The sequence below is a fragment of the Trachypithecus francoisi genome, unplaced genomic scaffold (assembly GCF_009764315.1).
Source record: "Trachypithecus francoisi isolate TF-2019V2 unplaced genomic scaffold, Tfra_2.0 Lachesis_group21, whole genome shotgun sequence".
NCBI lineage: Eukaryota > Metazoa > Chordata > Mammalia > Primates > Cercopithecidae > Trachypithecus > Trachypithecus francoisi.
This window is the reverse complement of record NW_022681467.1, coordinates 54,802,425-54,824,383: the sequence shown is the minus strand read 5'-3', so window position 1 is coordinate 54,824,383 and position 21,959 is coordinate 54,802,425. Positions and strand designations below refer to the sequence as shown.

General features: G+C 54.7%; 2 protein-coding genes and 1 long non-coding RNA gene across 4 annotated transcripts; 1 reads left to right on the top strand and 2 right to left on the bottom strand.

Moving 5' to 3' along the window:
* Positions 1–3,015: 3,015 nt before the first annotated feature.
* On the bottom strand, positions 3,016–5,617 carry LOC117069007. Its single transcript, XR_004431340.1, has 3 exons — positions 5,485–5,617; positions 4,392–4,499; positions 3,016–3,393 (listed from the first exon to the last, which is right to left on the bottom strand). It is a non-coding gene; the product is annotated as an uncharacterized LOC117069007 (long non-coding RNA).
* Positions 5,618–7,951: 2,334 nt separating this feature from the next.
* On the bottom strand, positions 7,952–10,362 carry LOC117069006 (translation initiation factor IF-2-like). The gene is made up of 2 exons (XM_033186923.1): positions 9,457–10,362; positions 7,952–8,886 (listed from the first exon to the last, which is right to left on the bottom strand). Exon 1 carries the CDS (start codon positions 10,328–10,330, stop codon positions 9,833–9,835), a length of 498 nt encoding a protein of 165 aa, XP_033042814.1. The 5' UTR covers positions 10,331–10,362; the 3' UTR covers positions 7,952–8,886; positions 9,457–9,832.
* Positions 10,201–21,948, top strand: CTSZ (cathepsin Z). 2 transcript variants are annotated; one of them, XM_033186922.1, is made up of 7 exons: positions 10,201–10,471; positions 10,967–11,130; positions 15,808–15,987; positions 19,362–19,512; positions 20,320–20,482; positions 21,055–21,187; positions 21,361–21,501. In XM_033186922.1, exons 1-6 carry the CDS (start codon positions 10,329–10,331, stop codon positions 21,139–21,141), a joined length of 888 nt encoding a protein of 295 aa, XP_033042813.1. In that variant the 5' UTR covers positions 10,201–10,328; the 3' UTR covers positions 21,142–21,187; positions 21,361–21,501. The 2 variants fall into 2 exon arrangements, with proteins under 2 accessions (XP_033042813.1, XP_033042812.1); XM_033186921.1 differs by lacking the exon at positions 21,055–21,187 and having other exon boundaries at positions 21,361–21,948.
* Positions 21,949–21,959: the final 11 nt, after the last annotated feature.

Here is a 21,959-nt window from a genome sequence, read left to right as displayed (position 1 = left end):
CCTAAGAGTGCCCGGACTGGGACTGCTTCTCACCTCTGTCTAGTGTGTAGATCCCAGGCTGCCCTTGAGTACTGACAGTGCACCCCGTGATCCTGGGCTGGATCCAGGACCGGGGAAGAGAGCTCCTATAGAGGATGGTGTGAGGATAATTGTCAAAATTCAATAAGAACTGTGTATACTGGAAAATAGTATTGTGCCAGTGTTCCATTTCTTGACTTTGGTCATGGCATGGTGGCTCTAAGTGGAAGTCCTTGCTTCCAGGAGATCCCATATTATGAAGCACTGTACTTCAAGGTCGTTGTGATGCTGGCAGCTTACTCTGAACCAGTTCCACAACCACAATAATGTGATAAACAGAGAGACAGCAGTTAAGTAAAGGGGCAAAGTGGTAACAATTGCTGAATCTTCAAAGTTAGCACAAGATTAGAACCCTTGCCATGTTTCTCTTAAGTTTGGAACTTTTTTGTGCTCAAACCTGAATGTCACATGACTCACAGATGCTTCCGGTCCAGTCAGCCCTCCTCCCTGCCCCAAGGTAAAGAGAAGAATGTGCAAATTCAAGAGGAGGATATTCATAGGTCCTCAGCAGTATTTTTCAGAAATTAACACAGACTATTTTAAAATTAAGAACAGACCATTCTGTTTCCATAAACGTTAGCCCATCTTGCCTCACTTCCAGCCTCTCTCCCAGCATGCCTCGACCTCTTTTCCCCCTTCTCTCTGTCCCTGTGCGCTCTCCCCAGCCTCCCTCCCCACCCAGGGGCCCCTGCCTATCAGACTCCTCCAAAGATCAAAGACAGCTCCATGATCTTCCCGCAGGCGGTTCCTTCGCCAGAGACACCTCCCCTCCTGGGGACCAGAGCACTTGAACCTGCAGTGCCACATACAGCCCCGTTTGCTAATTACTTATACACATGCCTTATCTCCTGCCAGCCTGGGAGCTGTCCGTCTCATTTCATCTTTGAGTCCCCAAAGTGCCTGATCCATGGCAGGGCCTCAGTAAATGTTTGTTAAGGGCACATCGACAGCTGGGCAAGTTTGAGCAGGGATGCTCAGAGCGCGCTGTGTTCTTAAAGCCAGCGATGTGTTTATTCACGAGCGTGTCCTTCTCTAGGTGGGGTCACCTTTTTCCTCCATTCTGTAAGAGGTGGTCTAGGCTGAAGGTATAAACTGCTCCAAGAAACCTGGATGTTTGGGGACAGACTAGATGGAATAACCGCAGTGAGCTATTATGGGAAGGTGTGACCGGTGGGCAGCCGCGGCCTTCTGTGGCCCAGCTCCTGAAAGGAGCCCCTGTTGGCCACAAACCGCCTCGCTGCAGGGACCACGGGACTGGGCCCAAGGGGCATTTCTGACCTGCCTGTGTTCATTCTTTGCCATGTGAGCAGGATCCAGGGTGCTGGGGTCCTCCGCCCACCCTCCGCACTGCAGCACATTCCTCTTGGCCATCTCAGTTTGCTTAGGGAGGGGAAAAAGCCAGGTTTCCAGGTGGGCGCTTAAAAGGTTTTTCTGTTAATGGGGCAGTTGGCAAAAAGGAGGAAAGAGAGAGAAGCCCTGTTTGCTTTGATTGCTGTATCGCCGGCCATGTTTATTCAGGCCAGGCGAGCGCTGAGCTTTGGACGCTGGGCTGTGAAAGGCTAAGGGGCGGAGTGGCAGCTCCACCACCCAGGGGCTCATCTTCGCCCTAAACCTGAATTTTTTCACGTGAAAAATGAAATTAAAGTTCCCGCGTCACAAGTCGGTGTGAGGAATGGGCCTGCCAGGGCTGACCCCTAATGTGTGGCTGCTGGTGGTGGTTTTCAAGTGGGCTTCACAGGGTGGGAGGGGGAGATGCGGCTCTCGGTGCAGACAGGCCCCTGCATTCCACACCTACAGACGGAGCACCTAGTGTGCGGCAGACCTGACATGGCCATGGGCATCGGGGCCTGTCTCAATGGAAAATGCCTGGGCAGAACAGAGTGGCAGGAAAGGCGGCAGGTCTGGAAAGCCGTGCATCCCGTCTCAACTCTCTTGTCCTTGTTTCTGAAGGTACCTGCTCCCCAGAGGAAACAGCTCTCCTCTGAGTGCCAACTTAGTGCCAGCAATGAGGTGGGGAATACAGTCTGCCTTGCCCTCGGACTGGTAGAAGTGGGCCCTGTGCAGGACATAGGCGAACAGTGCCCCTGGAGATGCCAGCACGACCCCAAGGTCTGGTTTGCCAGATGAAGTTGACCGCCCCCAGTCCTGAACTGCAGCAAGTGACTAACAGTGGCCACTGTGATGAGTGACAAAGTTGTTTTCTGCCCCCCTACAAAGGGCTGTGACCAAGGCAGGTTAGCAGTGACTGCATTTAGGTGAGATCAGCAAGCATTGCCCCAGAGCGGAGGGCAGGCGCTCCATGTGGCGAGGACGCCCATGGCCCACAACACTTGAGATTCCCAACCGGGACCAGCCCAGCCCTGAGCTTGAAACCCTCTCTTCCAGTGGCCTGTCACAGCAGTCCACAGAAGGCTCCATGGCAGCAAGCCTTTTCCTGCATGACACTTGGGTCTATTACAGGAATAGAACCAGGAAGATAAGAAAAACCAGTGTCACCCAGAAACCCTGAATCGGCTGCTTCCAGACTTCCCCCAGGAGTTATCCCCCAGGGGTCAGATGGAGCTGCCCCCACCCTCCATTTGGCAAATGAAATAGAATTCAGAGAAAAACTGAGCACTCAGAGAATTCATTGATTTTATCCGCCCCGATCTTCCACTTCTGAGTGCATTGAAGTTCCTTGAATAACTCAGAGAAGATTGTTGAATTATACTGTTTGTGTGTGATTTAGAACCAGAAATTATTCCAAATGTCTTAGCAAGAAAATGACATCTGAGGGCCATTATGAGTGACTCAGCGGGTGTGGGCAGGCCGCCAGAGGAGCTGAGCTCCACTTTCTTGTCCCCTGCCTCGGTGTGTGTTCTCTTACTGGAAAAGAAAGTTCTAGGAGGATGAATAACTAACTACAAGAGGAGAGGGACTAGGAGGACATTGCTGGTGTTCACTGAGCCAGGAGTGTTAACCTTCCCCCACAGCTGAGATGCTTATGGTTCCTGTACCAGGCAGACCCTGGCTGCTCCTCACACCTGTCCAGCCTCCAAGCCCAGAGGGTGGATACACCTTGCTGTCTCTCTGGGTGCACTGGTGAACAGCATGCAGGCTGCAGCAGCTCTGATTTACAAGAGAAAACATACACGTGTGCACACACACACCCCACCATCACTTCCCCTGAACTGCAAACACACACAGGCGCGCACACACACACACACACCACCACTTCCCCTGAACTGCTGCAGAGATCAAAGAGATGGACACACGAACCTTCTCACTTAACATCTTTCCCGTCTCCCGAAGTTGCAGCTAGTGATAGACGATGTTCTGTGGCATGAACAGAGATAAGCATAAAATGGGTCAGCACCTGGAGCTAAAATCGAACAAAAATATATACTTCTTCAAGCCCAATGTTTGTCCAAGAAATCTCTGATGTATGAGTTTTGAGGGACCTCAGAAAAGTAGAAAATATGGGCCCTGCCCTCCAGGGACTTAGAGGGTGAAAGCAGCACTAGCCTCCCACTCTGCCGGTCTTGACCAGTTTCTCTGCCGTGGCCGTCTCCCACGTGCTCCCTCGTTTAGCCTGCAGGACGCCACCACCTTCGAGCTGAGTGATGGTTCTCACCACATTGTAGAAGAAGAAACTAAGGCTCAGAGAGGAATTGACATGTTCAAGTCTCAGGATAATGTGGCAGAACCAGAAATGGATTGCAGGTCTTCAGACACCTACATCCAGGGGTCCAATTCAAGGGGTCAAGAGGCAGGCTCCAGGAGCCCGGGGTGCTCACATCCCCTGCTCCTCACTCTGTAACTGCTTCCTGCAAGCCCTGCTCCCAGGTGGATGTCCTGATGCATCTACTCTCCCCTTCTCCCCAGCAGCATTCCTCATCCATCACCTGTGGCTCTCCCCTCCAGGGCCCTTCCTGTCCCACAACTGTCTCCACTCACAGCATCCTTCCCACAGCCACCAGAGGGATCTTACAAACAGAAATCAGCTCTCAGCCACTGCCCTCCTGGAAAGCCAGTGGCAACCGGGAGAAAACCCAAACCTCTTACAAAAGGAAGGTTGATATGTGCCTTCACATCTTCCAAAATGCACACGCCCCATGAGACAGGGATGGGAAACCCGCTAGGCAGGGAAATTAGGTGGGGGATGAAGAAAGCCAGCAGAGCCTCTGTCAGATGGCAGAAGCGGGAGGCAAGGGGAGAGGTGGGCTGGCCATGTGAAGCTGGCCTGAGCGCCCGCATGGTCCCTGCAGCTTGGAGGCTGAGCCCACCTGTCCATGGCCTCCCCACGGGCTTTCCCCAGTGCATCACACACTTACCCAATGCACTCACATTCTCAGGCCTCTGCAGACAGTCTTCCTTCTGCTGAGTCTCCTTCCAGCACCTTCCATGGCTGTCTCATTATTCAATCCCAACTCGCTGGATACCTAAAAGAATGGTCCCAGACCAGACTTCTCCAGAGACCGCCCCCAGTCTCTCCCGTTCCCCATTTTAACTGTTTCCAAGCACTTCCTACCTCCTGAGCATTTTACTTTTCCACATGTTCCCTTATGCAGAACACATAAGTCCTTGCAGACAGGGACTTTGTTCACTGCCGAATCCCCGGGGAAGAAAACAGAAGCCTGCACATACTAGGTGCTCAACAAATATTTGCTGACAGCCTAACTTTAGAGGGCAAACAAATTCAATCGGGTAAAGAGTCATTGAGTGCCCCTTTGAAAGACTTCCTGGTGAGTTCATGGGTGGGCTTGTCTGTTACACGCTGTGCTGCACAGGGCGTGCCCCAAAGGTGATGCTGATGAGGCCGCCCTCATCATGTCAGCCCAAGAAGCCACATCCACACCTAAGGAAGTGTGCGCCACCAGTCACCGTGCAACTGTCAGAGGCGTTCGAACCACAGCGACTCCATCTTGAATACAGACTGGGTAAAATAAGACTGAGACCTACTGGACTGCATTCCCTGGAGGTTAGGCATTCTACGTCACAGGATAAGATAGGTCGGCACAAGGTACAGGTCACCAGGACCTTGCCGAAAGGCCGGGTGCCGTGGCTCAGGCCTGTAATCCCAGCACTTTGGGAGGGTGAGGTGGGTGGAACACCTGAGGTCAGGAGTTCGAGACCAGCCTGGCCAACATAGTGAAACCCCATCTCTACTAAAAAAAAGCCAAAAAATTAGCCACGCATGGTGGCAGGCGCCTGTAATCAATCCCAGCTACTCGGGAGGCTAAGGCAGGAGAATCACTTGACCCCAGGAGGCAGAAGTTGCAGTGAGCCAAGATTGCGCCATTGCCCTCCAGCCTGGGTAACAAGAGCGAAACTCTGTCTCAAAAAAACAAAACAACAAGACAAAAAAAAAAAAAAAAAAGACCTTGCTGATAAAAGGATGTGATAAAGAAGCCAGCCAAAACCCACCAAATCCAAGATGGCGATGAAAGTGGCCTCTGGTTAGTCCTCACTGCTCATTATATGCTAATTATAATGCATTAGCATGCTAAGAGAAACTCCTACCAGCACCATGACAGTTTACAGATGCCATGGCAGCGTCAGGAAGTTACCCTGTATGGTCTAAAAAGGGGAGGAACCCTCAGTTCCTGGAATTGCCCACCTCTTTCCGGAAAACTCATGAATAATCCACCCCTTTTTAGTGTATAATCCAGAAGTAACAGTAAGTATAAATAGCTGAGCTTCCCATGCTGCTGCTCTGCCTGCGGAGCAGCCATTCTTTTATTCCTTTGCTTTCTTAATAAACTTGCTTTCACTTTATGGACTTTCCCCGAATTCCTTCTTGCATGAGGTCCAAGAACCCTCTCTTGGGGTCTGGCTTGGCATCCCCTTTCCCATAACACAACCAGGCCAGGATGTGATGCATGGTGGTGCCTGGGGACAGTGGCATGGTGGATTGCAAACCTGACCCACACTATCCGAAGACCCTCACTGCAGAGATACCTGGCTGTGAGCAAGTGCCTCTGACCCGTTGACCAAGTGGATCAAGAGGAACTCCTGTAGCTGGTGAGGGAACCCTTGTGCCCTGCAAAACCAGCCTAGCCTAGCAAGCATTGTCGGCATCCACCCAAACAAATGCTGGTATCCAGGATGTGGCTAAACTCAGGAATGTGGAATAATAGGAAATGTCTGTAGCTTGTCGGGGTGGGAGCCAGACAATATGGCACAAAGGGAGAAGGAGAAAAAGGATTTCGAGGCCATTCCACAGTCAGTTAAAACTCATCTGTGTTCTCCTCCACCAAGTTGGGAAGGTGGGCCAGCCCTGGCCTAACTGAGTGCTCACCTTTATCATAATGAGGAGAAAAATCAGCCTTATTTTTAGAAATAAATAGGCTTTTGTGTCTGTGGCCTTGGATCATGTGTTTTCCAGGAGAATTCATGGGGTTAAAAAAAAAAAAGGGGGGGGACTGGATTCGAACCTGCCACCCAGGAGCCTCATGCTGAGCACAGGTTTCCTGACATCTCCAGAGGCTCAGTCTTTTCACCAGTAGAATGGAGTAATAGCATCTGCCTCCCCACCCCCACCCCCACCCACAGCGTTGTGCAAAGGATCAAATGGGGCTGCAGAGTCCTCTAGAATGTCATTGGCTCAGCCCTCTGCCCTCAGGCACCACTGGGAGCAGGAATGACTCCGTTACCTCCAGGGAGGAAAACCCAGGGCAGGTGCCAGCTTTCCAGGCAAAGTGGTTTCAGGGGAGACGCCTCGCTCTAAATACCTACTCAATTCTGCCCCCAAGCTGGAAGGTGCTGGCACACAACTGCTTATAAAGGGCTGCTAGAAGCAATGCTTAGGCAAGTAGGGCCTCAGAGGTAGGAAGGTCCAAGTGCCCTGCCCCAAGCCTCCTCGGATCCCGGCCCGGATGAGATGAGTCAGTATCCACAAAACCACCTTGCAGGCACCTGCAGCCAGCTCAGGAGGAAACACACCTTTCCAGTTTCCAAGAGTCCCCAAATTGCTCTGCAGGTGAGTCTGCTTTGAAGAGAGAGAGACACAGCTCTGGGGCTAAACTCAACCCCCAGCAAGCAGTCCCCAGCAAGAAACGGCTGGGGTGGCCTGTCTATCAGGTTCCCAATGTGCTCCTCCTATTTTTTCCAGTCCCAGACACCTCCCAGCTTTATCTGTGTGCCCTTCAGAGAACTCCTCCGGCTAAACATCCTTCACTAATAGCAGCACTGGAATTTGAGTTTGGGTGGGTTTGTGGCCATTGCCAGCCCCGCCCCCACAAGGAACATGTTTAAGATCTTGCATCAAGTTAAGGGAAAAACAAAAACAACAAACAAAAACCCCAAAAACAAACAAACAAAAAAAACCAAAAAACCTATTTAGGATCCTCTGCTGCACAATTTTAGTAACCCCCAAAATGACACAGCCCGCCAGCTTCTCGGAGCAGTGTGGCAGCCATACATTCATCCACTCGAGCAGGGCCAGGTTCAGAGATGAGGAGCCTTGTCTCTGCTTGGTTTGCTGTGTTGGACCCATCAGAAGGCGCTGAAGAGGTAAGTCTGATCAGGCCCCTTCCTTCCTTGGGTTGAAAATGATTTTAGGCCAGGCGCAGTGGCTCACACCTGTAATCCCAGCACTTTGGGAGGTGGAGGCGGGAGGATCTCGAGGTCAGGAGCTCAAGACCAATCTGGTCAACATAGTGAAACCCCGTCTGTACTAAAAATACAAAAAGTTAGCCAGGTGTGGTGGTGAGCGCCTGTAATCCCAGCTACTCGGGAGGCTGAGGCAGGAGAATCACGTGAACCCAGGAGGCGGAGGTGGCAGTGAGCCAAGATTGCTCCATTGCACTCACCCAGGCAACAGAGCGAGACTGTAACAAAAAGAAAAAGAAAAAGAAAAAGGGAAGGGAAGGGAAGGTGAGGTGATGATTTCAGATGGAACTCCCTCCCTCTCTTCCTGCCCTGTTCTTCCATCAGATTCTGATCTTGAATTGCTTCTATGTTAGGGAAACCCAGGGGCCACAACTTGTCAACTTTGGACGTCCTTTTTGTTACCAGCCTAAAAATATCCTTCCCTTTAACCAACTTTCAATAGGGTAAATCCGGACAGTCTCCTCTTCGGAACTCCCCAGATAAATTAAGCCTTGTGCCAGCATATTCGGGAGCAGAACTGTGACTGTTTATGCCCTCCCTGACCGTCTCATCCCTCCTCCTAACCCTTGTTTGTGAGTTTGATTTGCCAGAGGCTCTGGGCTGAAAGCGGGTGATGTACAGGACTTGTGATGGAGCAGGTGCGGCTGCTGTCATCAGACCCAGCTGCATAATTTGTGGGACCCAGGGCACAGTGAACCTGGAGAGGCCCTTGTTCAGCTCTGCATTACACTTCAGGACTTGGGGCCCCATGTGACTGCAGGGGTCCGTGTGCCTGCCTTGCTGGACCTGCCTGCCTTGATACCTTCTACATGTACTGGACCTGCTTGGAGAGTCTCGGAGCATCTTCAAAGCACCCCAGCTCTCCCCATGCTACAGGAAAGAGAAGCTTACACCTTGGGTGCCTTTTCACCCAGATTCAGGGATGAGGGTCCAGGACATCACAGCTCAGGCACCAGCGGCCAAGCACAAGGGGCCCTCCCGTCTCCAGGCTTGTTTCTCAGGCTGTAGAATGTGCTGTTGGACTTCATAGCACCTGGATCATAACAGTCTATGGGTCCTTGGAGGGTGGGGGCACAACGTCTCTTACCACAACATTTTGTGAGTTCTTAGCTTTTTCTTTAGAAGAGGCCAAAAACCGGCCGCTTCGGTAGATGCCACCTGATGACCCAGCAGGGGCAGCTGTGTCTGGATTTCTTCCTCACAAGGACCCAGCTCCTGTAGTCAGGGAGGCCAGAGAGTTGACATGAGCGGAAGAAAGCCTCCTATTGGCAATTCTCTTTCCACTCCTTTTATGCCCAGAGGCTGGGAGGCCTGGCTTCCACCCCCACCGCCAGCTCAACCTTGGGGGGCTTCTCTCAGGATAGCCACCCCACCCCGCCTTCTGATGACTGAGGGACACTAATGGTTTCCATGAGCAACTTGCCAAACAAACAAGAGACACATCAGTAGATAGAGCCCTGGGTCCACACTTTGCCTCAGTGACCACTTTTTGGGGAACAAGGACCGAAACTTCTGGGCTGACGAAGCAGCTCTCCAGCCTTGCTCTCCGCTCAGTCATACGGGGATTTCATGGCCACCTCAGGGCTTCCGGGAATGGTCATGGAAGCTGCTGGAAGTCAGGAGGCAGCTGCTGTGACTTCCCCTTGCCCACGTGGCACCCTCGGAATGTGGTGAGTGCCACTGAGTATGAAGAGGGTTGGGCAAGCTCATCTAAGGGCCCTGTGCCAAGGGCCCCCAGCAAGGGCCTGTCAGGCCCAAGCCCAGAATGCTGGGCCCTGTTCTTACCAGAGAAGGAGGCCGTGGTGTAGGCCCGAAGGCCGTGACAAGCACTCAGAGGCGCCGCAGGGAGCGAGAAGCCCTCCTCTAGTTACAAAACCACGTCCTGGGGGGCCACTTCTGCTTTTGGTTCCTCATTTGCCTAAGAAGAGTTTTGTTAGCAGAAAACCTTTTCAGACATCTTTGCAAGTCACACTGTAGAACTCCTGATGCATGCGCCAAGTGGAATTTTCCTTTGGGGCATCTTCTAGAAAGATCCCTCCTTCTTTCTCTGCAAAAGGGAACCGTCCCTCCGAAAGGGCCTGGGCCTTTGGGAAAAGGGGTTTAGAAAGCCAGGCGCTGGCACCCTTCTGTGGGGGCGGTGGCCGCATCCCTGGGTCCCCTCCTAGGGGAGGCCTGAGCCCACATGTGAGGCTGGGGCCTCTCTCCAGGGCTGAGGGCCCCAGGAACGCAGGGTCAAGGGGGCCCATGAGCCTGCGGCCCCCCACCCCGAAGCCAGGAACCCCGGCAAAGAGGTCCAGTTGGACAGTCCCGCGCTCAGGGCGGTCACTAGCCCGCGGCGGCCGGCGGCGGGGTCCAGCCTGGGGTCTGCCCGGTGACCTCGCGTCTGGCCCGTGAGTTCAGGCACCCCGGAGTCAGGGAGGGAGCGGGGCGCGGCGCCGGGCGGGGCAGGAGCCGCGATGGGACAGCCCCGCCCCGGGGGAGTGTCCCGGCCCGGCCGCCGCAGCCTTAAGGGCCGGGCGGGGCAGGGGCCCCAAGTGCGGGGTCGGCCGGGTGCGGGGCCGAGGCCGAGGTCGGGACGGGATCCAGAGCGGGAGCCGGCGAGGGATCTGGGACTCGGAGCGGGATCTGGAGCAGGACCCAGGAGCCGGCGCGGGACCATGGCGAGGCGCGGGCCGGGGTGGCGACCGCTGCTGCTGCTCGTGCTGCTGACAGGCGCGGCGCAGGGCGGCCTCTACTTCCGCCCGGGACAGACCTGCTACCGGCCTCTGCGGGGAGACCGGTTGGCTCCGCTGGGGCGCAGGTGGGCGCCGGCAGGGAGGCAGCCCTGGGGGGACGGGAGGCCCATCTCCCGGGCCAGGTGCGCGCTCTGCCTCCTGAGGGCCTCGCCACCAGGCCTAGGAAGGTCAGATCCAGCCGCTTCATTTTGGGGGTCGCTCCTTCTCTTCCACATCCAGGGTGAGCCCTGATGTTTGTGGGGTTGGACAAGCCCCACCTGGCCAGAAAGTCAGGCCAGCCCCACCTCCTCGGCCTCTGGGGGTAGCCCTCATGGCGTGGCATGGCTGGGGGAGCACCCCAGTTCCCTCCTTTCGGGGGTGCCCTGCCTCCTTCACATTCTGAGAGCGCTGGGGCCTCCTAGTGTGAGGTGGGCCCACACCTGGCTCACCTCTGGTGACTGTGGCCTCACTTCCATGCCCTCAGGTGTTGGGAAGGGCGGGAGGACCCTACCCAGGGCTTCCTGGGCTCATGACCCCCCAGGGCCCCAGCACTGATCTGGGTAGGAATGGTCTCTTCTCAGCACATACCCCCGGCCTCATGAGTACCTGTCCCCAGCGGATCTGCCCAAGAGCTGGGACTGGCGCAACGTGAATGGTGTCAACTATGCCAGCATCACCCGGAACCAGCACATCCCCCAATACTGCGGCTCCTGCTGGGCTCACGCCAGCACCAGCGCTATGGCGGGTGAGTGGCCGCCCTTTGTGGGCCAGGAAAGCCCATCCCGGCTGCCTTTTTATCAGCCCAGGCAGCTCAGCCCGCGATTCCAGGGGCCTGTGATTCAAGGCCAGGTCAGCCTGGGCTGGGGTGCTAAGGCCGAGGGGCGCAGGCCTTTGCCCTCTGCTGAGATGACCCAAGCTGGGTCATTCTGGGGCCTTTGGGCGATAGGCAGGACTAGGACTGAAGCCCAGTGACAAGTGGCTGCCAGGTGCCCTCTCTTCCCCCAAAGCTTGTGACCTCAGCCATTGGGATAGAAACAGAAATGCAAAATCAGAGTCCCCCGGCTATATTTGAGGACACAGAAGTAAACTACTTCTCAGCACAGATGAAAGCCTGTCCTGGGCTTGGAATATTGAGTGAGGCTTGTTGGCTACAGCCTATGGCCTAACCTGGTCACTACCCCCAGCCTGGTGGGTTTCTATCTTAGGCTTTTGGCTGCAGTGGGGTAGGAAGGCTCTCAGCAAAGAGGAAGGGGAAGCTGAGGCCCACCCTATCAACGAGGCTGCTGCGCCCTGCTTTGGGAGAGAAGGCAGAAGAAGAGACAGCTGCAAACCAGCCCAGGCCCACCCCACAGCATTTGGGAGGGACTCTGCTATCCCCTCTCCAGTCACAGCACAGGGTCCAGGAGCCTGGATTTCCCCTGGAGATGGGACTTGCGTGGGCTGGGAGTTTGGGCCATGAGCGCTGTAGTGCTGCTGCCTCCTCCCTGGCCTTGGTCCTCATGGGCCAGGCCTGCTGTACACCCATGTGAAAAGGATCGACTCCAGTGTGGCTGCCGCTGTGGGCCAAGGCTGGGGGACACGCGCTTGTGTGTGCTCCATCTCACTGACGCCTCCTCGATGCCATGATTACTTTCAGTTTGCAGATGAGGAAACAGACTTTTTGCAGAGAGATTGGGAGGCTTGAGCGTAGTGTGAGTGATGGCTGAGATTTGAGCCCGGAAGCCTGGGCTTTGTGCCAGGATGTCTGATGGGCTCTGTCTTGTGAATGAGGGGTTCTCGCTCTGGGGGTAGGGTCTGGACCCCGGAGCCAGCGAACTGAAGCTGTGGCATCTGTGGCACCTCCCCCGGGGACTGGAACACACTTCTGACCGCTCAAAGTCCCCTTTGATGTGGATGGAGCTGGAAGGTCTGGGAGACCTTGGGCGGGCTGCAGAGTGTGGGTGGGGCTAGAGGCAGAGGACTGGGCTGAGTCCAGGGGAAGTGCCCAGGCCTGGCACCTGCTGAGGAAGTGAAAGAGGCTTTGAGGGTGGGGTGAGGGTGAGGGGAGGATAGAAAGGTCACCAGGTGCCTGTGGGAAGCCTTGAACTCTTTGAGAGGGAGTCAGGTGACAAGATGTGCGTCTGCGAAGGACTGCGGGTAGGAAGGAGATGGCTTTCAGATGGGTGCGGGACCCTGGCCAGGGGTCAGCCCTGCCGCATTTCCCCAGGGGACTCTCTCTGGGTGGATGACTGCTTCACCCCACTTTCTCCTGAAATCTCCTTCGCAGTGCACCCAGACCCAGGCCCTTGCGTCCTCTTTCACTGAGGAATAGAAGCCACCAGAAGGGGACTTCCACGGGGCCCTGGCCATCTGCCAGCCAAGGCGGCAGGTCCTCCATTTGTCTTCCCTCCTCTCCCCCAGGATCAAATGGCTTGGCCCCTCACTAAGCCCGTCCCTTCCCACTCAGGGAAGCTCTCCCACCTGGAACAACGGAACACAAAGCCCCCGGTCCCGCCCCACCCCAATTGCTGGCTCCCTGGGGAAGTATCTGGAGTCCCTCCACTTCCTCTTCTCTACCCTTGAACCCACTCCAGCCTCAGTCCCACCTCTGCCACTCCACCAGCACTGTTCTTGCCACAGCTACCTGGGGCCCACTGTGAAGCATTCTCCTGATCACGTCTCCCCAAGATGCTTCCCTCTCCTGCACCACACTCCCTGCCTGCGCCTCCCTGGCCCATCCTTCCCCTCTCCCCAGCTGTCTCCTCAGAGTTCTGAGTGTCAGCTACCCTAGGATCAACTCTTCACCTGAACTCACTTTTTCATCTGCCTGCCCACTTGCCCGCTGGCCCAGGCACCTGACGCCTCCAGCCTCAGACCTTGAGGTCTGGATGGCTCCTTCTACCGCTGTGACCCGAGAGCCCATTTCTTCCCCAGTCCTCCCTGGCTGTCCTTCCGGCTATGCAGGCAAAAGCCTGGACTGGTACACGACCCCTCTGATTTCTGTCCCTCATATAATCCACCCACAAGTCTTGTCGGCTCTACCTTTGAAGCAGATACAGAAATCACGCACCGCCCACCGCCTCCTCCAGGTGTAAGCCACACCGCCCCACTGCCGACTGCCCTCACTGGTCTCCTGGCCTCGGCCCCTATGGCCACAGTAAGCCTGTGAAAACCCATCGGATCATGTTCTTTGGCTTGAAACCCTCTCCGGATTGCACTCAGATAAAAGACAGAACCCTCTGGTCTTCAAGAGCCTTCACCATCAGGCTCCCTCCCAGGACCCCTCTTGCTCCCCTGCTGCTACCGAGGGTGGAGTGGGGTGGTACCTTCTCCCGCCAGGCACCTCCTCTCTCCCTGAGGTCCTGTGGCTCCCTCCCTCCCTCCTATGGATGTCACCTCAGCGGGGTCTTCCTCAGCCACCCTATGCATATGACACCCCACTTCCTGAATTATCTCCTCGTTTTATTTTTCTTCATGGCACTGTATGCTTTGCACGGTTACAGATGCTCCTTGACTTAACAGTGGGGTCATGTCCCGACAACCCCATCGTAAGTTGAAAACGCCGTAAGTGGAAAAAATGCGTTTGACACACCCAACTTCCTGCACACCCTAGCTTGGCCTGGTCTGCGTTAAACGTATTCAGGACACTTGTGTTAGCCCACAGTTGGGTGTGAGTAATAAGCCCATTGCCGGATGGGGCTGGTGGGATGAAGGATTGAGTCTGGCCATGGGAAAAGCTTGTGCACACCTCAGTGAGCTGGTTAGGCCGGGTCCAGATGCTTCAGGCAGGCGTAGACAGAGAGGCCAGAACCGAAACTGCTCATCCATCTGAGCTCTGCCTCTGGGCCAGGACTGCTGTCGCCAGGTTGGGTTGGGCAGAGAAGGGAAGGGTTCCAGGCAGGCCATGGGATGCCCTGCACTGCCAAGTGGAACCCCCGAAGCCCAGGCAGGAGGTACTTCCAGAAGGATGGAGCGACCACTGTGCTGACTGTTGCCGGAGAGTGGTCGGCTCGGATGACGGAGAAGCGGCCATTAGCAAGAGAGAAAGGGCTGAAGAGGAGCGGGGCAATAGAGGTCAGGGCACTGTCTCAAACCATTGAGTAAAGCAGAAAACCATGACAGTGAGTGGGGGGTGGGGGCCGGGGGCTCACGCTGGTGTTGTGAGAAAGGCAAGTCTGAGGTGTGCAGATCCGCTTAGAGGGGGCGTGGCTGACAAGGGGGAGGGGAGGAGAAGAGCTGGAGGGAGCCAAGTCCTTGGGAGGAAACAGGATGGAACCTAGGCTGGCTCGGTCGGGTGGGAGGGGACAAACCAGCCACTGGCTGCTCCAGGAAGAGCGTTTGGGGTGCAGAGCATGGGCAGGCTGGGTGGCAACAGGATGGAGGTCTGCTTTGGGACTTCTCAGTGATGTGTGAAGCAGTCACAGAGCAGGGCCGGTTCAGAAGGCCCCTGGCTGGGCGGCCGGGAGGAGGCCGGTGGAAGAGCAGACTGTGGGGCAGTGTGGGAAAGGCTGGAAGGTGACAGGAGATGGAGGAGGTGTACAGGCCCAGAGGGGCTGCCAATGGGCAGAGGAACCCCCTGCTCACTGTGCCCTGGGGGAGGGACAGGTGAGGCTGCCAGAAGGGTTCTGACTTGGAGGTAGGGTCAGAAGATGAGGCCTGAGGCAGGTACAGGGGTGTGTGGCTGTGAAGTCATTGTCCTGGGAGGGCAGAGAGTGAGATGACCTTGAATGAGGGCCTGGGTTTCCTTGTAGGATCTGTTTTATTGCATTTGTGCATGAGAAGGGAAGCAGGTCCCTTGGTGACCAACCTCACCTGTCCTTGGCTGCACCTTGGGATTTAGAGCCCAGGTACCTGGGCAGTGAGGGCATGGTCAGCCAGCCACTGGGAGCCCTCTGCATCCCTCTGTGCCTTCGGAGCTGGGTCCCTGCTGGCCTTCCCCAGCCCTTGGTACTGCATCTGGCCCCTCACTGGGGCTCATGTAGCTCCCTGGGCTATACTCATTTACAGAGCTGACACTTTGGCCCCCTGTCCACGAGGGCAGGGATGGTTTCTCCTGGCTGGCTTTGGGGTGTGGCCCACTTGGCACGGGTGGCAGAGTCTCTGTCGATTCAGCCCTACATTCAGCAGGCACTTCTCTGGTGTCTGCAGGGCCAGAGGCTGGTGACTGCCTGGCCCTGGCCCTGCTGTCATGGCATTTGTAGTAGGAGGTGTGGCAGACAGGACAGTGCCCAAAGAAGGCCAGGGAAGGCCTCTCTGCAGAGCGAAGTCTGAGCAGAGACCTCTATGAAGAGGTCAGCAGGGAGAGGGAGACACAGGCAGCTGGGCAGAGCCCAAGGCAGGCCAGGCTGGGCAGAGCCTGCATCCCATCCCAGGCAGTCAGGCCCATTTGGGGAAGTGGGTGGAGGGCGGGTGAGTGCTGACTGGCAGGTGCTGACTGTTGCAGATCGGATCAACATCAAGAGGAAGGGAGCGTGGCCCTCCACCCTCCTGTCCGTGCAGCACGTCATCGACTGTGGTAACGCTGGCTCCTGTGAAGGGGGCAATGACCTGCCCGTGTGGGACTACGCCCACCGGCACGGCATCCCCGATGAGACCTGCAACAACTACCAGGCCAAGGACCAGGGTAGGCTGCTGCCCACGCCCCCACTCCACCCTCCCGCCCTCTACGCCATCTTCCACGGATACTCGTGGCTGAGGGCCCAGCCCAATCCCATGCTCCTCACATTGGCTGGTGGCTGGGGAGCCGCGGGAGGGCAGAGGTTGCAACCCCCAGGGGCGCTTGACCATGAGGGGCAGTGTTCACAGCACCTGCTCCAGCCTCTCCCTGCTGAAGCCCCTCTGCTACTGTGCACCTGCTTGGGCTGGGGACCAGACAACTGGACCCCGTAGTCCCTGCTGAGAAGGTCAGCGAAAAAGCCTGGTGCAGGAGTGGGCTGAAGAGCATCCTTGGCCATGCGCGGTGGCTCACGCCTGTAATCTCAGCACTTTGGGAAGCCAAGACAGGCAGATCACTTGAGGTCAGAAGTTCAAGACCAGCCTGGCCAACACGGTGAAATCCTGTCCCTACTAAAAACACAAAAATTAGCCGGGTATGGTGGTGCACGCCTGTAATCCCAGCTACTCGGGCAGCTGAGGCAGGAGCATCACTTGACCCGGGAGGCAGAGGTTGCAGTGAGCCAAGATCGTGCTACTGCACTCTAGCCTGGGTGACAGAGCACGACTACGTCTCAAAAAAAAATTCCTGTCCCCATGTCTCCAGCCTTGTGGAAGTGTCTTGCTCCTGCGCCCCTTTGGCTGGGCCTAGATGTGTTGTTTGGGTTCTGACATGCTGGCATGTTGGTGGCTTTTTGGGCCTTTGTAGGGGAGAGGTGTAGGGGGCCTTGTGGAAGGAGAGTTCATTTTCCAGGAGCTTTGGTGGAGGGCAGGTGGGGAGGTGCTGCCCCAAGCTGGAAGCAGCTATTGGCTTGGTTCCTGTTCTGGTGACCCAGGGCCCAGGTCCCCCACATTCAGGTGTGTCTGCGGCCAAGGGGGTGCTGTGTGGATGAGCAGACCCAAGCTAGCCTGGAATCCCTGTAGCTGGCATTCCTTTCAGGCTGCTCCCATTGGAAACAGAAGGAAAGGAAAGTCCAGACCCTAATCCCGTAATTGGTAGGTTTTGTTTGTTTGTTTTTGAGATGGAGTTTCGCTCTTGTTGCCCAGGCTGGAGTGTAATGGCACGATCTCTGCTCACTGCAACCTGCATCTCCCAGGTTTGAGTGATTCTCCTGCCTCAGCCTCCCGAGTACCTGGGATGACAGGCATGTGCCACCACACCTGGCTAATTTTGCATTTTTTAGTAGAGACGGGGTTTCTCCATGTTGGCCAGGCTGGTCTCAAACTCCCGACCTCAGGTGATCCGCCCGCCTCAGCCTCCCAAAGTGCTGGGATTACAGGCATGAGCCACCGTGCCCGGCCATAATTGGTAGTTTTAAGCCACCTGACTCAGATCTCCCTCACAGTCAGAGCAGAGAGCTGGGAAAGCCCAACAGCTGCTGCTTGCTTTGCTGTTTCCCCCGCCCCAGGCTGTATAGGCTGGCCCCAGCGCCCTCTGCACTCTGAAGTGGCACAAGGTCCTCTGGGCACCACCCTCTGCCAACGAGGCTCCCTTGCCTTGCCTCTCAGGCCTTATTGTTCAGCCAGAAAGAATTCTCCTGGACTGACTGAGTCCTTAGAGAAGGGGAAAAGATGAAGGCACAGAGGGAAGGGCGGTCAGACAGCTCTGGAAGCAGGAAGCGGGTATTGGGTGGTGGTCTCCAGGGCCACGCCCACCCCACTCCACCTCCCCCCCCACCCCCCAACCAACTGCTCTCGCCCAGCCGAGGCCAGGCCCCTCCACCCCACCCAGCCTGACAGGAGCAGATGGAGCTCATCAGAAACCTGATTGTGTGACTGGTGACTGCGGTGGCTCACACCTGTAATCCCAGCGCTTTGGGAGGCTGAGGTGGGCGGATCACTTGAGACCAGGAGTTCGAGACCAGCCTGGCCAACATGGTGAAACCCTGTCCCTACTAAAAATACAAAAATTAGCCGAGCGTGGTGGCGTGTGCCTGTAATCCCAGCTACTGGGATTATTCAATCACTTGAACCCAGGAGGTGGAGGTTGTAGTAAGCCAGGATCATACCACTGAACTCCAGCCTGGGTGACAGAGTGAGACTCAGTCTCAAAAAAAAAAAAAAAAAAAAAACTGATTGGAATAAATAGTCTTGTCTTTGTAGTGTTAGCAAAATGTGGCCACAAATCCACCATTTTCCTGTAGTACTGGGCACTGGGCCCTTGGTGTGCAAGGAACAAATTGAACCAGTGTCTGAGCCTCAAGGTGCTCATGTTCCTGGGGGAAGAATCGGACAGACGGGTAACTATGACAGGTCACACCAAAGCAGCGAATGGCAGGCCAACGGCCACTGTGTGGATAGAGTGAAAAGTGGGAACACAGCGACTCTGAGCTTGCAAAACCAAGAGCTGTACTTTTTATTTTCTTCTTTTTTTTTAATTAATTAAAAAATTTTTTTTTCTGTAGAGATGGGGTCTCGCTCTGTTGTCCAGGCTGGTCTCAGACTCCTGGCCTCAAGCCATCCTCCTGCCTTGGCCACCCAAAGTGCTGGGATTACAGGTGTGAGCCACCACCCCGTCCTCTTCCTTTCCTTTTTTTTTTTTTTAGAGACAGAGTCTCGCTCTTGTCACCCAGGCTGGAGTGCAATGGCGCAATCCAGGCTCACTATAACCTCCACCTCCTGGGTTCAAGCAATTCTCCTGCCTTAGCCTCCCGAGTAGCTGGGATGACAGTCATGCACCACCACCATGGCCGGCTAATTTTTGTACTTTTAGAAGAGACAGGGTTTCACCATGTTGGCCAGGCTGGCCTCGAACTCCTGACCTCAGGTGATCCACCCACCTCGGCCTCCCAAAGTGCTGGGATTGCAGGTGCCTGGCCCTCTTTATTTTATTTTATTGTTTTAAGCCCAATTCTTGATAACCTCTTAAGTCGAAATAACCAGAATTTTTTTTTTTTTTCAGTATCCTCAGCATGGGCACAGAAGAAAATGCTTTTCTATTGTTACTCAACGTATTGGCCTATTTATTCACCAGCCAGCAATAGAGACATTTTATTAAGTGCTAATCATTTGATTATGCTCCATTTTCAGCCAGAAAGTATTGTGGAAAGGTCCTTCTTCTCCAGCCATTAGACAGAAAAAAGCGAACTCCTGGGTGCCTACTATGTGCTAATTAATGTCTGTCTCTTTCGTTCTCTGCCAAGGCCTGGGGAAGGGCTTTTCATAACTCCCTGGCAGCTGAAAGAAGAGCGTCATTAAAGCAGCACCCAATGGCAAGATGATTTCTGTTCTTAGCTGCTGAGTGGTAGGCTGCATGAGGAGAGTGGAGAGTGCGCTTGGCGGGCTTCTTTGTCAGTGGGTTAATGAGGAGACGGCCTCATGCTGACTTTTCTTGCTCTCCCCCAGAGTGTGACAAGTTTAACCAATGTGGGACATGCAATGAATTCAAAGACTGCCACGCCATCCAGAACTACACCCTCTGGAGAGTGGGAGACTACGGCTCCCTTTCTGGGAGGGAGAAGATGATGGCAGAAATCTATGCAAATGGTCCCATCAGGTGAGGAGAGGTCTGCGGGTGAGGAGAGGTTTGCGGGTGAGGAAAGGTTTGCGGGTGAGGAGAGATCCATGGGTGACAGCGCCAGCGTGGGCTCATGCAGGTGCACGTGTCTCCGTCCTTCCCACTTTCCTTCTGGCCTGTTGTATTCAGTAGGCTCGAGACAGCCACATCATTTCCCCTCTAAGAGCTTCAGTTTTCTCAGAGGTAAAGCTGAGCTGATAGCAAGTCTGCCCTGTGGACGGCTTTGCGGAATGCGGGTGAGGCGCTCCCCCAAGCTGTACTGAGGGCAGTGTGTTGGGGGCAGTTTCAGCAGGGAAGACTATGTGAATAACAGAAGTTTATCCAGAACCGTTGGATATAGATTATCTGAGTTGGGTTTACGTAACTTTTTCGTCATATCAGAATGTTTTTTTATTTTTATTTTTTATTTTTATTATTATTATTTTTTAAACAAAGTCTCACTCTGTCACCCAGGCTGGAGTGCAGTGGTGTGATCTTGGCTCACTATAGCCTTGACCATCTGGGCTCAAGCGATCCTCCTGCCTCAGCCCCCTCCACCGAATAGCTGGGACTACTGGCGCACACCACCACACCTAGCTAATTTTTGTATTTTTTGTAGAGGTGGGGGTTTTGCCATCTTGCCCAGGCTGGTCTTGAACTCCTGGACTCAAGCGATCCACCTGCCTCGGCCTCCCAAATTGCTGGGATTACAGGTGTGAGCCACCGTGCCCGGCCATATCAGATTATTTCTAATGATGGTAAATTCTCTCAATTTAAAGTGGTAATTCCTTAACTGCTTGCTCTCAGCTGTGGAATAATGGCAACAGAAAGACTGACTAACTACACTGGAGGCATCTATGCCGAATACCAGGATGTCACCTACATAAACCATGTCATTTCCGTGGCTGGGTGGGGCATCAGCGATGGGACTGAGTACTGGATTGTCCGGAATTCATGGGGTGAACCATGGGTAAGAGGTTTGCATTTTCTTAAGGTCATTCCTAGAAAAAAGCGTCCTGGTACTCCTCTCGCTTGAATGGTTCTGTTGACTTCTAGCTAAAAACTGGGGCCTTGACGGAGGGTTCCTTGCTCCAGCTGTCTCAGCCATCTCGCCAGTGGCTTTTGGGGCCAGACCCTTCTCTGTCGTGCACAGCTGCCGCCATCCTGTGCACTTTGGGTGTTTAGCAGCATCCCTGGCCCCTCCACCCACTAGGTGACTCCCCGCAATCCCAGTGTGACCAAAACTGTCTCTAGATGGTGCCTGGTGCCCTGAGGAAGTCCTTGTGAGCACTGCTGGAGAGGAGCTCTGCCACCTTCTTCCTTTACAACCAGCTCATTCTTTTTCCTATCACGGTTTCTGGGCTCCCCTAAAATACTGTGTAGGTTTTTCAAAAATACTCGAGTTGGGCCAAAAGTCCAGGAGAGATAAATCAACTGCCAGGCCTAGTCTTAGCCATTAATAATTTAAGACACAGAAATTCATTATTACGAAATGGAGGAAAGGCAGTTCACGTGCAGGTGATGAAATGTATTTTTTACTAGGTGACTACTAATGCGGGTAGCAGTAGGTGGAGTCGTCGCCGGTCTAGAGTCGACATGTTTTGTTACATGAATTCACTTTTGGCATAGAGGGCCCTCATGTTAAACGTTAACCAAGTGAAATATTTCACAAAAGGTATTTCAGAACAGGGGTCATGAGAAAGCTGAGGGGCAGCTGAGTGGGTTGTCTGGATCCCCCAAGGTTGGCCTGAGGGATGGAGGCAGAAAGCAGGGGGCAGGGTGCTGAGAGCAGCAGAGGGAGCTGGGGATGGCTGCAGATGGGCTGACGCGCGATCCCACTTCTCACAGGGCGAGAGAGGCTGGCTGAGGATCGTGACCAGCACCTATAAGGATGGGAAGGGCGCCAAATACAACCTTGCCATCGAGGAGCTCTGTACGTTTGGGGACCCCATCGTTTAAGGCTATGTCACTAGAAGAGCCGTTTAAGAAAAGGCCTGGTGAGCCGTGATCAGAGGGGATCCTATGGTTGTGTGTGCCAGGCTGGCAGGTGGGAACGGGGCTGGCTATCAATACTGGATGGCAAGGACAACGTAGCACTGGCTGAGAGCGTTCCTGAGGGTTGAAAATGGGATGACTTAAAACACTTGCACAGGACACAGGAGGGCTCTGCCTCACAATGACTGCAGTCAGCCACCTGGTGAAGAAGTGATTTGTGACCCAGCAAACCATGGGACCTCAGTTTTCTTCCGTAGAGGGCTTGATCTTTTGTATTTGGCCACTGTGGGCAATCATACGGCATGTGAGAGGTGAAACAGTTCAGACGCATCACCGCTTCTTATGTCACTTTGGAATCAAGGGCTGGGGAGGGAGGGAAGGAGGGAGATGGCAGTTTCAAATCGCCCAAGTGATGAATAAAGTATCTGGCTCCACACAAGACTGAGGCTGAC